At 55.0% G+C, this 16,544-nt stretch overlaps 1 protein-coding gene across 1 annotated transcript in view; it reads right to left on the reverse strand.

Moving 5' to 3' along the window:
- PDLIM2 (PDZ and LIM domain 2) overlaps window positions 1-16,544 on the reverse strand; it is a 142,245-nt gene that overhangs the window by 14,497 nt on the left and 111,204 nt on the right. Inside the window, exons 7-8 of the mRNA XM_078666290.1 lie at window positions 13,784-13,926; window positions 4,192-4,306 (exon numbers count right to left, since the gene is read on the reverse strand). Coding sequence (XP_078522416.1) covers window positions 4,192-4,306; window positions 13,784-13,926 — 258 coding nt within the window. The remainder of the gene's footprint in view (window positions 1-4,191; window positions 4,307-13,783; window positions 13,927-16,544) is intronic.

Genomic DNA, 16,544 nt, shown 5'->3' on the forward strand with positions numbered 1-16,544 from the left:
CTTCACTTCAGACCTCCCTGACGCGCAGGAAGGCACCTCCCACATCATGCTGCTCGCTTACATGATGCATGTACAATGCCTGCTTCCCTTCAGACCTCCCTGACGCGCAGGAAGGCACCTCCCACATCATGCTACTCGCTAACATGATGCGTGTATAATGCCTGCTTCCCTTCAGACCTCCCTGATGCGCAGGAAGGCACCTCCCACATCACGCTACTCGCTAACATGATGCATGTACAATGCCTGCTTCACTTCAGACCTCCCTGACGCGCAGGAAGGCACCTCCCACATCACGCTGCTTGCTTACATGATGCATGTATAATGCCTGCTTCCCTTCAGACCTCCCTGATGCGCAGGAGGACGCCTCCCACATCGCGCTGCTCGCTAACAAGATGCATGTACAATGCCTGCTTCACTTCAGACCTCCCTGATGCGCAGGAAGGCACCTCCCACATCACGCTGCTCGCTAACAAGATGCATGTACAATGCCTGCTTCCCTTCAGACCTCCCTGACGCGCAGGAAGGCACCTCCCACATCATGCTACTCGCTAACATGATGCGTGTATAATGCCTGCTTCCCTTCAGACCTCCCTGATGCGCAGGAGGACGCCTCCCACATCGCGCTGCTCGCTAACAAGATGCATGTACAATGCCTGCTTCACTTCAGACCTCCCTGACGCGCAGGAAGGCACCTCCCACATCATGCTGCTCGCTTACATGATGCATGTACAATGCCTGCTTCCCTTCAGACGTCCCTGACGCGCAGGAAGGCACCTCCCACATCATGCTACTCGCTAACATGATGCGTGTATAATGCCTGCTTCCCTTCAGACCTCCCTGACGCGCAGGAGGGCGCCTCCCACATCACGCTACTCGCTAACATGATGCATGTACAATGCCTGCTTCCCTTCAGACCTCCCTGATGCGCAGGAGGACGCCTCCCACATCGCGCTGCTCGCTAACAAGATGCATGTACAATGCCTGCTTCACTTCAGACCTCCCTGACGCGCAGGAAGGCACCTCCCACATCATGCTGCTCGCTTACATGATGCATGTACAATGCCTGCTTCCCTTCAGACCTCCCTGACGCGCAGGAAGGCACCTCCCACATCATGCTACTCGCTAACATGATGCGTGTATAATGCCTGCTTCCCTTCAGACCTCCCTGATGCGCAGGAAGGCACCTCCCACATCACGCTACTCGCTAACATGATGCATGTACAATGCCTACTTCACTTCGGACCTCCCTGACGCGCAGGAAGGCACCTCCCACATCACGCTGCTTGCTTACATGATGCATGTATAATGCCTGCTTCCCTTCAGACCTCCCTGATGCGCAGGAGGACGCCTCCCACATCGCGCTGCTCGCTAACAAGATGCATGTACAATGCCTGCTTCACTTCAGACCTCCCTGACGCGCAGGAAGGCACCTCCCACATCACGCTGCTCGCTAACAAGATGCATGTACAATGCCTGCTTCACTTCAGACCTCCCTGACGCGCAGGAAGGCACCTCCCACATCATGCTACTCACTAACATGATGCGTGTATAATGCCTGCTTCCCTTCAGACCTCCCTGATGCGCAGGAAGGCACCTCCCACATCACGCTACTCGCTAACATGATGCATGTACAATGCCTGCTTCCCTTCAGACCTCCCTGATGCGCAGGAAGGCACTTCCCACATCACGCTACTCGCTAACATGATTCGTGTATAATGCCTGCTTCCCTTCGGACCTCCCTGACGCGCAGGAGGGCGCCTCCCACATCACGCTACTCGCTAACATGATGCATGTACAATGCCTGCTTCCCTTCAGACCACCCTGATGCGCAGGAAGGCACTTCCCACATCACGCTACTCGCTAACATGATTCGTGTATAATGCCTGCTTCCCTTCGGACCTCCCTGACGCGCAGGAGGGCGCCTCCCACATCACGCTACTCGCTAACATGATGCATGTACAATGCCTGCTTCCCTTCAGACCTCCCTGACACGCAGGAGGGCACCTCCCACATCATGCTGCTCGCTTACATGATGCATGTACAATGCCTGCTTCCCTTCAGATATCCCTGACGCGCAGGAGGGCGCCTCCCACATCACGCTACTCGCTAACATGATGCATGTACAATGCCTGCTTCCCTTCAGACCTCCCTGATGCGCAGGAGGGCGCCTCCCACATCACGCTACTCGCTAACATGATGCATGTACAATGCCTGCTTCCCTTCAGACCTCCCTGACGCGCAGGAGGGCGCCTCCCACATCACGCTACTCGCTAACATGATGCATGTACAATGCCTGCTTTCCTTCAGACCTCCTCGACGCGCAGGAAGGCACCTCCCACATCATGCTGCTCGTTTACATGATGTGTGTATAATGCCTGCTTCCCTTCAGACCTACCTGACGCGCAGGAGGGCGCCTCCCACATCACGCTGCTCGCTAACATGATGCATGTACAATGCCTGCTTCCCTTCAGACCTCCCTGACACGCAGGAAGGCACCTCCCACATCACGCTGATCGCTTACATGATGCATGTAGAATGCCTGCTTCCCTTCAGACCTCCCTGACGCCCAGGAAGGCGCCTCCCACATCACGCTACTCGCTAACATGATGCTTGTACAATGCCTGCTTTCCTTCAGACCTCCCTGACGCGCAGGAGGGCGCCTCCCACATCATGCTACTCGCTAACATGATGCATGTACAATGCCTGCTTCCCTTCAGACCCCTCTGACGCGCAGGAAGGCCCCTCCCACATCATGCTGCTCGCTTACATGATGCAAGTACAATGCCTGCTTCCCTTCAGACCTCCCTGACGCGCAGGAAGGCACCTCCCACATCATGCTGCTCGCTTACATGATGCATGTATAATGCCTGCTTCCCTTCAGACCTCCCTGACATGCAGGAGGGCGCCCCCACATCATGCTGCTTGCTTACATGATGTATGTATAATGCCTGCTTCCCTTCAGACCTCCCTGACATGCAGGAGGGCGCCCCCACATCATGCTACTCGCTAACATGATGCATGTATTAAGCCGCTTCCCTTCAGACCTCCCTGACGCGCAGCAGGGTGCCCCCCACATCATGCTGCTCGCTTACATGATGCATGTACAATGCCTGCTTCCCTTCAGACCTCCCTGACGCGCAGGAGGGCGCCTCCCACATCACGCTACTCGCTAACATGATGCATGTACAATGCCTGCTTCCCTTCAGACCTCCCTGACGCGCAGGAGGGCGCCTCCCACATCACGCTACTCGCTAACATGATGCATGTACAATGCCTGCTTTCCTTCAGACCTCCTCGACGCGCAGAAAGGCACCTCCCACATCATGCTGCTCGTTTACATGATGTGTGTATAATGCCTGCTTCCCTTCAGACCTACCTGACGCGCAGGAGGGCGCCTCCCACATCACGCTGCTCGCTAACATGATGCATGTACAATGCCTGCTTCCCTTCAGACCTCCCTGACACGCAGGAAGGCACCTCCCACATCACGCTGATCGCTTACATGATGCATGTAGAATGCCTGCTTCCCTTCAGACCTCCCTGACGCCCAGGAAGGCGCCTCCCACATCACGCTACTCGCTAACATGATGCTTGTACAATGCCTGCTTTCCTTCAGACCTCCCTGACGCGCAGGAGGGCGCCTCCCACATCATGCTACTCGCTAACATGATGCATGTACAATGCCTGCTTCCCTTCAGACCTCCCTGACGCGCAGGAAGGCACCTCCCACATCATGCTGCTCGCTTACATGATGCATGTATAATGCCTGCTTCCCTTCAGACCTCCCTGACATGCAGGAGGGCGCCCCCACATCATGCTGCTTGCTTACATGATGTATGTATAATGCCTGCTTCCCTTCAGACCTCCCTGACATGCAGGAGGGCGCCCCCACATCATGCTACTCGCTAACATGATGCATGTATTAAGCCGCTTCCCTTCAGACCTCCCTGACGCGCAGCAGGGTGCCCCCCACATCATGCTGCTCGCTTACATGATGCATGTACAATGCCTGCTTCCCTTCAGACCTCCCTGACGCGCAGGAGGGCGCCTCCCACATCATGCTGCTCGCTTACATGATGCGTGTATAACACCCGCTTCCCTTCAAACCTCCCTGATGCGCAGGAGGGTGCCTCCCAGATCATGCTGCTCGCTTATATGAGGCATGTATTAAGCATGTTAGTGCGTGCTTACATGATGCTGGTGCCGCACTTCTCGCATGTGCGTAGGTTCTGGACTGTTGCCACGGAGCTGCGGATGGCGTTCGGTGCATTGGGTGACAGCCGGCTGGGGAGATACGGAGCGGGAGCTGCAAAGATGAAAGAAATGGACATTAGAAGTAGGTCTTTGATCTACCCTTCCTCAATAACACATTCCTCGGTGGACCTTAGTACTTTGATACTTTTGGGGAAGCCCTTTGGTATATTGGTCTCTATACACGGAACCCCAGTTTCTTGCTATTCTTAACTAAGAGACCTGCTTCTATGTAGCCAACCTAAACACCACAGTTTCACTGTATCCATCCGCAGCCAATCAAAAAGGTGCTTTGTGATAAGGGACTTGGAACAACATCTGCTAAAAATTAATGATAGTGTAGGAAGGATAAGTGGTCATGGACTGTTGCCGCCTCAGTCTAAAAAAACTCTACGTAGGTGGGCCTAGAACATAAAACTCACACACTATTGAACCAGATTTAAAAAACAGTGGTTTAGCCACAGTGGGCATACATATGTCATCACCTCGACCACCATTGTCTCGACCATGACCACCATGGTCACTATAGCCACACACAAGATGGTAACTGGGGAGGCTGGCCACATTTACTATTCCAAGTACAGTCCTCCCAATTAGGGCCCTGCAGCCTTGCCAAGATCTTCTGCCCAATCAAAATCATGGTCAGTAGCTGAAGCCGTAGACTGATATACATTTATATATATATATATATATATATATATATATATATATATATATATATATATATATATATATTGTTGGACAGGCCGCATGGTCGGGCTGCCCCCCCTCCCCGCAGTAGGACCTGGACCCTGGCTCTCCCTGCATCCCCAGCCAGAGTCCCTAAACGACCACCCGAAGTACCCTGCAATCCCTCCACTACAAGACACCAGCCCCGGACCCAGCTGGCCCGGGTCACCATCCACACCACGACATCGAACCGGCCGCCATCTTGGGGCACTGCAGCACGAGGCCGCGTGGCCTCAACTCGACCCTAACCCTGGGCCCGGCCGGCCCCGACATCGGGGCACCAACCTCCCCCCAGGAGGCAGAGTGACCACTTGGCAAATCAATGGGAGAAGGAATCGTCAACGGCTCCCCTCCGCCAGGTGTCGATCACCCCCGGCCGCCCTGGGCGCTGGCTCCACCCCCCTGCTGGGTGTCTGGACTCCCTCATCCCGGACCTCCCGGCCCCCAGGCGCGAGGGTCCGGACATCAAAGGGGACCAGACCTATAACTGGGGCAGTGCCAGACCAGGAAGGCAGTTGTATCCTGGAGTCGAGAGACCCGAGAAGAACTCATCCGTGACTGGCCTGCTGGCGCTGCCGCGGCCCTCTGCCTCGTGAAACCATCGTCTTGGCCTGCTGGCGCTGCCGCGGCCCTCTGCCTAGTGAAACCATCTTGGCCTGCTGGCGCTGCCGCGGCCCTCTGCCTCGTGAAACCAACCATCTTGGCCTGCTGGCGCTGCCGCGGCCCTCTGCCTCGTGAAACCATCGACTTGGCCTGCTGGCGCTGCCGCGGCCCTCTGCCTTGTGAGACTACCATCTTGGCCTGCTGGCGCTGCCGCGGCCCTCTGCCTTGTGAGACTACCATCTTGGCCTGCTGGCGCTGCCGCGGCCCGATCCACAGACCCTCCAGCTCGAGGATTGTGAGCTCGCCTCTTACCACTACCTGTACCGATCCGGTACCAAGACTGTCCCGCTACCCCCTTTCCCTACAGAGACTAGAAGTGAGAGGACCCCCGGGTCCGAGATATCCTGTATCGCTGACATCCTTGCCTTAAGAACCTTATATAAAGCATTGAACTCGACTTGGTGTGGTGCCTGTTTGTGGGGAGGGAGGTAACTTGTCTGTACGATCACCGGAGACGGTCCCCCTCGGGGATCTCTCCCTCAGTACCCGGCCGACCCTCAGGGTCCCCGTCTAACATTGGTGGCCAGCGACGGGATCCGAACCTACGCATAATCGTACAGAAAGTCACCCGACCCACGACACACGACCACCATGACAACAGAGAGCGGAACAACGGAGAAATTCCAGATGGAAAAATTGGAAGACTACAACCACCGAGAACTGAAGCAATATTGCATGGAACTTGGTCTCCCAACCACGGGTCTGAGTACGAAGGAAGACTTCAAACGAGCCCTAGAAGCCTGGGCGGAAACGGGTACGGCCGTACCCCGAACACAAACGACCGAAACGAGCCCCGCACCAACTAAAGAAAGAGCGGGTCTCTCCCTGGAAGAGATCCGAGAAAGAGAAAAAACCAGACTCCACGAATTAGAACTAGCCCGACTTCGCTTGGATGGAGAACTCAAGCTGGCCGAACAAAAAATAACCCTGGAACACTTACGGCTCAAGGAAGAGCGAGAAGACAAGCAAAGACAGAGAGAGCTAGAGGAAAAGAAACTAGAGTACGAACATGAGCGCGATCTCAAAGCACTGGAGATCCAGAAACAGAATAAAGACCTCGGGCTCCCCGAACGACCGACCCCGTCTGCCTCGACCGAACCCAAGGTTCACATCCCCAAAGATGTCATCCGGGAATACCACAAGAACGATGATATACAGCAGTGGTTTAAAGCCTATGAGGTGGCAATGACCTCCCACCGGATTCCCCGAAGCGATTGGGGAGCCGGATTATGGGGGAGGTTTGTCAACGAAGGGCGGGACGCCCTGCTGCAACTCCCGGACCAGCTGATGACCTCCTACGACCACATGAAGGCCGCCCTCCTCACTCGATACGGGCTCACACCTGAGATGTACCGCCAACGGTTCCGCGACTGCAAACGGATCCCGGGTACAACTTGGGTGGAGTACGTGAACTTTTTTAGCCGAGCCTTCGAGGGGTGGATCAAGGGCAACAAAGTAACCACCTACGAACAACTCTTTGACCTTATCGTATGGGAACACCTGTCGAACAACTGCTTCGTGGAGCTCCGGCAACACCTCCTGGACAGTAAGCTAACCGACCCTCGACAACTCGCCGTCGAAGCCGACCGGTGGGAAAGCACCCGAGTTGGCCGGAACGCACCCAGCGAATTATCCAGACCGTATCGCCCCCGAGGGGGAGGAGGGAGTCAGGGTCGGGGGAGAGACCCCGGCCCCTCGTCACCCCCCAGAAACCCCTCGACCCCGGTTGGCCGAGGAAGCCCTGCCGTCCGGGCCGGTTTCCGGGCCAACATTACGTGCCACAGGTGCCAGCGACCCGCCACTACGCCAGTGATCCCAACTGCCCAAAGACTCCGAACACTACCCCCCGCCAAGTTGCAGCGGCGGCCCTAGGGGAAGAACTAATCCCGGAAGACCAAGAAGAGTACGAGACCGATCCCTCTGAATGGGCGCCCGCCGCCATGGCACTGGTCTGCTTAGGGGAGAGAGACATGATTCCGCGGGCCCCCCTTCCCGCCAACACCCAGAAGTACGGTCAATGGGTCAACATTAATGGCCGCCGGGCGGAAGCCCTCCGCGACACCGGGGCCAGTGTAACGGCGGTCCGACGCCACCTCGTCACTCCCGACCAAATCTTGCCGAACATTCTTTGCCCTGTCCGATCAGCCGACAACTCCGAAAGCCTATGCCACATGGCCTGCGTCCCCTTCGAGTGGGGAGGAGTAACAGGGATGTTAAAAGTAACTGTCCGCGATGATGCCCCCGTGGACTGCCTCCTAGGAAACGACCTTGAAAGCTCTCCATGGGCAGCTGTCGAACGGAGGGAGCACCTGGGGATGCTTGGCCTCCCCGAATGGGTCTGCGTCACGACCCGGTCCATGACCGCCCGCGCGGTCCCCAGCCCAGAAGAGCCCGAGTGGCCAGAACCTCCTCCCGCGCTCATCCCAGAGGAGGCCGCCCCAGGAGCCAGTCCATTGACCCAAACCGAAGAAGGATCCGACCAGCTTCGGGACGTCCCTGACCTGGCACAATGGCGGCAGGAGGGAGGCCCCACGCAGGAACAATTCCGGGCCGAACAGAAAACCTGTCCCTCTCTCGAAGGACTCCGGCAGCAAGCCCTGGCCCAGAGCACCGGGGATACCTCGGGGGCCCACTGGATCTACTGGGACCAAGACCTGCTCTACAGCGAGCAGAAAGTGGCGGAACTAGGGGCCAGTCGGGTGCTGGTGGTGCCCCTTCGCTTCCGAGACTTCCTCCTGAACTTAGCCCACGATGTCCCCCTTGCCGGACACCTGGGGCAGGATAAAACCTACGACCGCCTGGTGACCCATTTTTTCTGGCCCCACATGCGAAAGGATGTCACCAACCACTGCAAGGCCTGCCCCACCTGCCAGGCCAGCGGAAAAAGTGGCCGAAAAATCAAAGCACCATTGCAACCCTTTCCTGTCGTCACCACCCCGTTTGAACGAGTGGGAATAGACATTGTGGGGCCCCTCGACCCTCGAACAGCCCAAGGACACCGGTTCATCCTGGTCCTCGTAGACCACGCCACTCGCTATCCCGAGGCCATCCCTCTTCGGACGGTGACGGCCCCCGTGGTGGGCCGGGCCCTGATGGGGATCTTCTCCCGGGTGGGGTTCCCTCGGGAGGTAGTCAGTGACAGGGGCACGAACTTTATCTCCAGATATATGAAGTCTCTTTGGCAACAATGCGGGGTCACCTACAAATTCACGACCCCCTATCACCCGCAAGGAAACGGACTGGTCGAGAGGTTCAACCGCACCCTCAAGGGGATGATTATGGGCCTAGAAGAACCCCTTCGACGCCAGTGGGACGTGCTACTTCCCTGCCTCCTGTTTGCCTATCGGGAGGTCCCGCAGAAGTCCCTCGGCTTCAGCCCATTTGAACTCCTGTACGGGCACCCCGTCCGGGGCCCCCTCAGCCTAGTCAAGGAAGGTTGGGAGCAGCCTCCCCAGAAAACTCCCCCGGACATCTACAGGTACCTCCTGGCTCTCCGCAACCAGACCCGGCAGTTCCGAGACACCGCCAAAGCCAATCTCGAGGCCAGTCAGGAGGACATGAAGAGGTGGTACGATCAGCACGCGTCCTCCATTGAGTTCGAACCGGGACAACAGGTCTGGGTGATGTCCCCGGTTGAACCCTGTGCACTCCAAGACCGATGGTCCGGGCCCTTCAAGGTAATCGAACGCAAAGGGCCCGTCACCTATTTAATCGACATGGAGACTGCCCGGAACCCCCTACGGGTCCTCCATGCCAACAGGCTAAAACCCCATTTTGTGCGATCCGAGCTCAGCCTCCTGATGGCTACCGATAATGGGACAGAAGAAGACTCCGAACCCCTTCCGGACTTACTGAGGGCCTTCGAGCAGGATGGCTCAGTGGAAGGGGTCCAGCTCTCCGAGGCCCTGTCCCCGGAGCAACGCCAAGACTGCCAAACGCTCCTGAGGCGGTTCGCCTCCCTGTTCTCCCTCACCCCCGGAGTCACCCCCTGGTGCCTCCACGATGTGGACACCGGGGACAGCCCTCCTATCCGACACCGGGCATACCGCGTACCAGACCGGGTACGAGCCTGCATCCAGACCGAGGTGTCCAAAATGCTGACCCTGGGAGTGATCGAACCCTCAGACAGCCCCTGGGCAAGCCCAGTCGTCCTGGTTCCCAAGGCGGCCGCCCCGGGCGTTGCCCCGGAGCTCCGGTTCTGCGTGGACTATCGGGGGCTGAATGCAGTTACCCGGACCGACGCTCATCCCATCCCCCGGGCCGACGAGCTAATTGACCGGATGGGGGCCGCCCGCTACCTGAGCATCTTCGACCTAACAGCGGGCTACTGGCAGATCGGCCTCACCCCTCGGGCCCAAGAACGATCCGCCTTCTCTACCCCAGACGGGCACTACCACTTTAAAGTCATGCCCTTCGGCATGAAAAACGCCCCGGCCACGTTCCAACGGCTGGTAAACCAGGTACTGGCGGGCCTGGAAGACTTCAGCGCCGCCTACCTGGACGACATTGCTGTGTACAGCCACCAGTGGACCGACCACCTCCGCCACCTGCGGGAGGTTCTACACGCCCTCCAGCAAGCCGGGCTCACCATCAAGGCCAGCAAGTGCCAGGTTGGCCAAGGGTCCGTGACCTACCTGGGACACCAAGTGGGAAGCGGGCTAGTGGCTCCTCTCCAACTCAAGATTGCTGCCATCCAGGCCTGGCAACCCCCTACGACCCAAACGGAGGTCCGGGCCTTCCTGGGGCTCACCGGATACTACCGGCGGTTCGTGAAGGACTATGGCAGCATCGTGGGGCCCCTCACAGAGCTCACCTCCAAAAAGGGCCCCAAAACCGTCAACTGGACCCTGGACTGCCAATCGGCCTTCGAGAAACTAAAGACCGCCATGTGCACGGCCCCCGTGCTCCAGGCTCCCGACTACAGCCGGGAATTCATTGTACAGACGGACGCCTCCGATCATGGTGTGGGGGCCGTCCTCTCCCAACTCAACGCCGAAGGGGTCGACCATCCGGTGGTCTTCATCAGCAGACGCCTCTTGCCCCGAGAACAGCGCTGGAGCACCATTGAGAGAGAGGCCTTCGCCGTAGTCTGGGCACTCAAGAAGCTCCGGCCATACCTCTTCGGCACCCACTTCCGGGTGCAAACAGACCACCGACCCCTGCAATGGCTGATGCAAATGCGGGGGGAGAACCCGAAGCTGCTACGTTGGTCCATCTCCCTGCAGGGGATGGACTTCACGGTGGAACATCGTCCAGGCCAGGACCACGCCAACGCCGACGGCCTGTCACGCTTTTTCCGCCTCAGCGAGGAGAGTCCCCAGGAAGATGGCTGACTCTCCCCGCCTTCAGCTGGGGGGGACGCATGTTGGACAGGCCGCATGGTCGGGCTGCCCCCCCTCCTCGCAGTAGGACCTGGACCCTGGCTCTCCCTGCATCCCCAGCCAGAGTCCCTAAACGACCACCCGAAGTACCCTGCAATCCCTCCACTACAAGACACCAGCCCCGGACCCAGCTGGCCCGGGTCACCATCCACACCACGACATCGAACCGGCCGCCATCTTGGGGCACTGCAGCACGAGGCCGCGTGGCCTCAACTCGACCCTAACCCTGGGCCCGGCCGGCCCCGACATCGGGGCACCAACCTCCCCCCAGGAGGCAGAGTGACCACTTGGCAAATCAATGGGAGAAGGAATCGTCAACGGCTCCCCTCCGCCAGGTGTCGATCACCCCCGGCCGCCCTGGGCGCTGGCTCCACCCCCCTGCTGGGTGTCTGGACTCCCTCATCCCGGACCTCCCGGCCCCCAGGCGCGAGGGTCCGGACATCAAAGGGGACCAGACCTATAACTGGGGCAGTGCCAGACCAGGAAGGCAGTTGTATCCTGGAGTCGAGAGACCCGAGAAGAACTCATCCGTGACTGGCCTGCTGGCGCTGCCGCGGCCCTCTGCCTCGTGAAACCATCGTCTTGGCCTGCTGGCGCTGCCGCGGCCCTCTGCCTAGTGAAACCATCTTGGCCTGCTGGCGCTGCCGCGGCCCTCTGCCTCGTGAAACCAACCATCTTGGCCTGCTGGCGCTGCCGCGGCCCTCTGCCTCGTGAAACCATCGACTTGGCCTGCTGGCGCTGCCGCGGCCCTCTGCCTTGTGAGACTACCATCTTGGCCTGCTGGCGCTGCCGCGGCCCTCTGCCTTGTGAGACTACCATCTTGGCCTGCTGGCGCTGCCGCGGCCCGATCCACAGACCCTCCAGCTCGAGGATTGTGAGCTCGCCTCTTACCACTACCTGTACCGATCCGGTACCAAGACTGTCCCGCTACCCCCTTTCCCTACAGAGACTAGAAGTGAGAGGACCCCCGGGTCCGAGATATCCTGTATCGCTGACATCCTTGCCTTAAGAACCTTATATAAAGCATTGAACTCGACTTGGTGTGGTGCCTGTTTGTGGGGAGGGAGGTAACTTGTCTGTACGATCACCGGAGACGGTCCCCCTCGGGGATCTCTCCCTCAGTACCCGGCCGACCCTCAGGGTCCCCGTCTAACATATATATATATATATATATATATATATATATATATATATATATATATATATATATATATATATATATATCCATCCTCGCAGCTTCTGTAAACGGCGTTTGGACCACAGAATAACGGACCACTAAGCAGCAAGTAAGTATTCCAGGAAGATTTATTATCTCTTCATACGGTTTACTTAGGAATGACGCGTTTCAGTTAACAAGCAACCCTGATCACATATATGTATAGTTTTCCAAGTAATAGGAATCATTTGGCATCACATCTGTGTGTTCTAGCGTCAAATTTATAATTAGATTAGAAAACGATCAAATCGGTGTTGATTGCAGAAAATGTGTAAATACAAAACCTGTGTGTGTTCAGTTGAAGGCTTGGTCTGCTTTTCTGCAGACTTATATGATTGTGGGCCGTATGTAATGACAGGATCACCTCTCCAATGTCATCATTGTGTGTGATCTGACTGTTATTCGCAGTACCCAAGTGCTCTGAAGAGGAGTGGGGATTGTGGAATTAAGAGTAGTTATAAAGCATGTTAGACCCATTAAAAAGCATTAAAGGCAGAAAGAGAACCGGACACCATTAGATCAAGTATGGTGGTCTGCATAAAGATGAATTAAATTATCTGGTTTTACATGATTTATAAGAGCCAATACCATCTCCATGCAGATACACGCTGTGGAACACACCCATCTCCACGGCCACAGTACCCATCTTCTGCTAGAATTCCATAATAGTGGTATCCATGAATGAAACCCCCAGTACACAGATCCATCCCTAGGGCCCCAGTATCTTACTTTTCATCCGAGGGTCCCCAGTATGAAGGAATTCATTCTTTGGACCCCAGTTCCAGGATATCCCTCCACAGAACTGCAGTAGTTTGGTATCCCATGAACCAGAGACGCTATAATTATCCCTGCAATCTTAATGCCCTGGTATCAATCTCTGGGACCCTGGCGCATAGGTATCCCCCCCTACAACTCCAGTGCCGGTATAACTATAATTAGGACCCCAATGCCCAGGTATCCTTTCTTGGGACCACAAAACCTTGGTCTTCACCTATGTGGTCCAATACCAAGGTAGCCATACCTGGGCCCTCGGTACCTTGTTATATCTCATTGAACACACATGTGCCTTGGTATAATGCATGGGATCTGATTTGCATGGGATCTGATTATCTTAGTAGATAACCACAAAAGTCATGTTCCAGGTAATAATAATTCAATGTCTGCATATCCAAGCATCTGGCCTAGCCCCTCTGGGGCCTCCACTTCTGTAACATTGGAACCATTTCTAGAGGTCCAGATTGTATCCACTCCTGCGTCCCTATACCTTGGTTAGCCTCCCTGGGACCCCAGTACATTGGTTTCCAGCCATTAGACCCTATAAATATAGTATCATTCCACAGGACACCAGTACTGTGGGCATGCATATGGGACCCTAGCAGCCTAGCATCATGTGCCTTGCCATCCATCCTTCGGTGCCCAGTCCCATGGCATCCATCATTCCAACAACTCATCCTTGGAGCCAACCCTATGAACATCCACCCTCTGTCATCCATCCTTTGCTAGGCACTAGGCAATAAGGACCCCGATCAATGAGCGGTCATACCGGAGTCTGTGTCCAGAGCAGCCTGCAGCAGGCGGAAGGAGCTGGACTGTCGCGGAGGAGCACGGGTCTCCTGGTTCTCCTGAATCATCTTGTACACCTCAGAGTCTTCCTCAAAGCGATTCATCCTCTGGTCCAAATCAACACTGTGGAGACAAAAGAACCAGGTGAGATCAAGAGCAATGCTCACAGAGAAAACAAAATGGTGGACATGGAGCAAGAAAGACAGAAACTGGGTCAAAGCCGGAGCAGAACTGCAGGCACACGGACAAGACCAGAACTGGGACAGAGACTATACATGTGTGAACTGAGTCACAGCTAGAGACAGGAATATAGACATGAACTAGATCAGAACAACAGCAGGAAATACAGAGCCAGTAAGAATTCCAGCCACTGCAGAAGCATGGTGCAGACCAGAGCACTGGCAGGGGGGACAAGTACCAGGACAGAACCAAGGCAGGTACCAAGGCAGGTGCTGCAGGCAGGCACCAAATCAGATCAGAGATACTCTAGACAGAGACCAGCTGTGACGCAGAGAGTAAGATGAGGCAGTAAAAACAGACAGGTAAGCAGATGTTAATAATTGACATACGCTAAAGCGACCTTTGTGACTACAAACAGCTGATAAGCTCCCAAGGCTGGTGTGAAGGGGACATACTGTGAGAGAGCCTCGGGCTGAAGAGGGCATGGTTTGCAGAGTGGGCATGGTGCAGGAGGGCGTGTGATGCAACAGTGGCATGATGAGAGAGATGGTGCATGAGCTGAGGGACAAACTGAGGTGGGGGACTCAATGCATTCGCCTTGCGGTCTCTCGTGCCAAGTTACGTAGATGAGCTTCAGGGTCCTGTAGGCCTCCAGAAATGTAAGCACTCACGAGCACAACGCTGATTCACCCAGAGTTCAGCGGAGACATGGCGGCATTGTGCGACAGAAAGCGACTGTGTCAGACCAACAAACAGTGCTAATGTCCATTTGTTGATATACTAAATCACATTAAGAAACTTTTCAAAGCACAGTATCAAGTCAGAAACCGGAAGTCAATACTAAATAAACCTTGGCACAGAAAACCGCTTTAAATATAGGTTTTTTCAAGCTTTACAATAGCCGTGGATTGGGTTTTAGAGAAAGTATTCGTGTTTCTTGCAATGGCAGCACTCCAGTAATGTTTCCTGCGAGATAGGGCACAACTTCCACCTAAACTTGAATAATCCATTCAAATCCCACTTCCTGAAGCCTGCGCGTGGCTCTCGGGCTGGGAGGGTTCTTGGACTACAGCTCTATACAGCTAGTCAGGCATACTCCAAATCCTTGCGCCTCAATGTACACAATTATATGAGAGAATAAGGACAGGGGGCCTATAACTGCCAAGACTCCTTGGTGAGATGTGCTTGCATGCACTTCTGACAGTCCACTCTCAAGAAGCGGAAAGGCTGTTCACAGGCCCTTAGGGTTGTAACAAAATAAATGTGCACTCCACACCCCCACTCATAGGCTATATTCCGTCCCACATCCTACTTCAAAACACTGCGGGACACAGTACCTTGAGACTTTGGAAACCAACGCACCGCGATGACGCGCGGTTAATACTTTCACGAGCTTCTCCTCATAGTAGGTTCCCTCACTTAGACTCATATGCAAGGGTGCCACAGAATGGGAAATAATGATTAATCAGGAGAAAAGTGAAGCGTACCTCATCATACATAGTGCGAGAAGTTGGGAGCGTTCTAAGGTGAGCCATGGAATAAGAGGCGTGTCATGTGGGAGAGGCTCCACAGCATGACATGTGAGTTGAGGTGAGGTGTGGTACGGAGTGAAGTGGACCACAGCTTGTGTGTTAGGACAGGAAGGGGTGTAGGTTATGGCTCAAGACGTCTGCTATGTGCGAGTTAAACATGTGTCCCACCATTGTGCTCCACCCAACAGAGGATGAGCGATGGAAATGGCGTCACAAGGTTGATGGTTACGGAATAGAGGCCCACGGTGTAATACGTGCACGCACTACATTTAACTGGCTTATACGGGTAGACTGCTTTTCTGTTTTGAGCTTAGAGGAATAGAGCGCAAAGGTACATCTCTCCACCAGACCACCCCAAGTGGAACTTGGTCATCCTACACAGTACCAGATAGCACATCACCATGGAGATTATTAGCAAAGAACTCCACTATAAATGGCCATGTGCTCTTCTGCACGTGGCTTGGCAGCAAGGCCACATTCACCATCCGCCACAGATACTGCTCCACCTTTGGAAACTGAGAAAGCATTTATCCACCCGTACAGTCTCTTGGTATTGGGAGCATTTGGAAGAGCCATGTTTCTAATTATTTTCTAAAAGAAACCAAATGGAAGCTTTCTGCGGTGTAATGATGTGAGCTCTACAGAGCCCGTCCCTTCATAGAAAATCATTTGCCAAGACATTTCGGTCCAAATACAGCATTTTGAAGGTTAGGAGGGGCGTGTCCAAAACCGGGTTTTCACACTATACATAAAATCTTTAAAATCAGGGATAGATTGATAGTCAGTATAGTTTCTTCAGAACTTGAGTGGCATGGCTACATGTGGGTCCGTTTATCATCATTTGTGGTGTGTTCTTTCGAACTATTTGAAGCATCCCAAACAAGATTTAATAATGCTGCAGTAAACCACTTTGCCATAATCTAATTTAGAACATACGAGGGCCAACAGAGCAGCCTGGCTGTTTTACAGATTTGGAATAAAAATTATGATTTTAAAGAGTTAATGCAGTTCTAGCAAAAACAATTTCTA

The sequence above is a fragment of the Lissotriton helveticus genome, chromosome 11, assembly GCF_964261635.1.
Source record: "Lissotriton helveticus chromosome 11, aLisHel1.1, whole genome shotgun sequence".
NCBI classification, from domain to species: domain Eukaryota; kingdom Metazoa; phylum Chordata; class Amphibia; order Caudata; family Salamandridae; genus Lissotriton; species Lissotriton helveticus.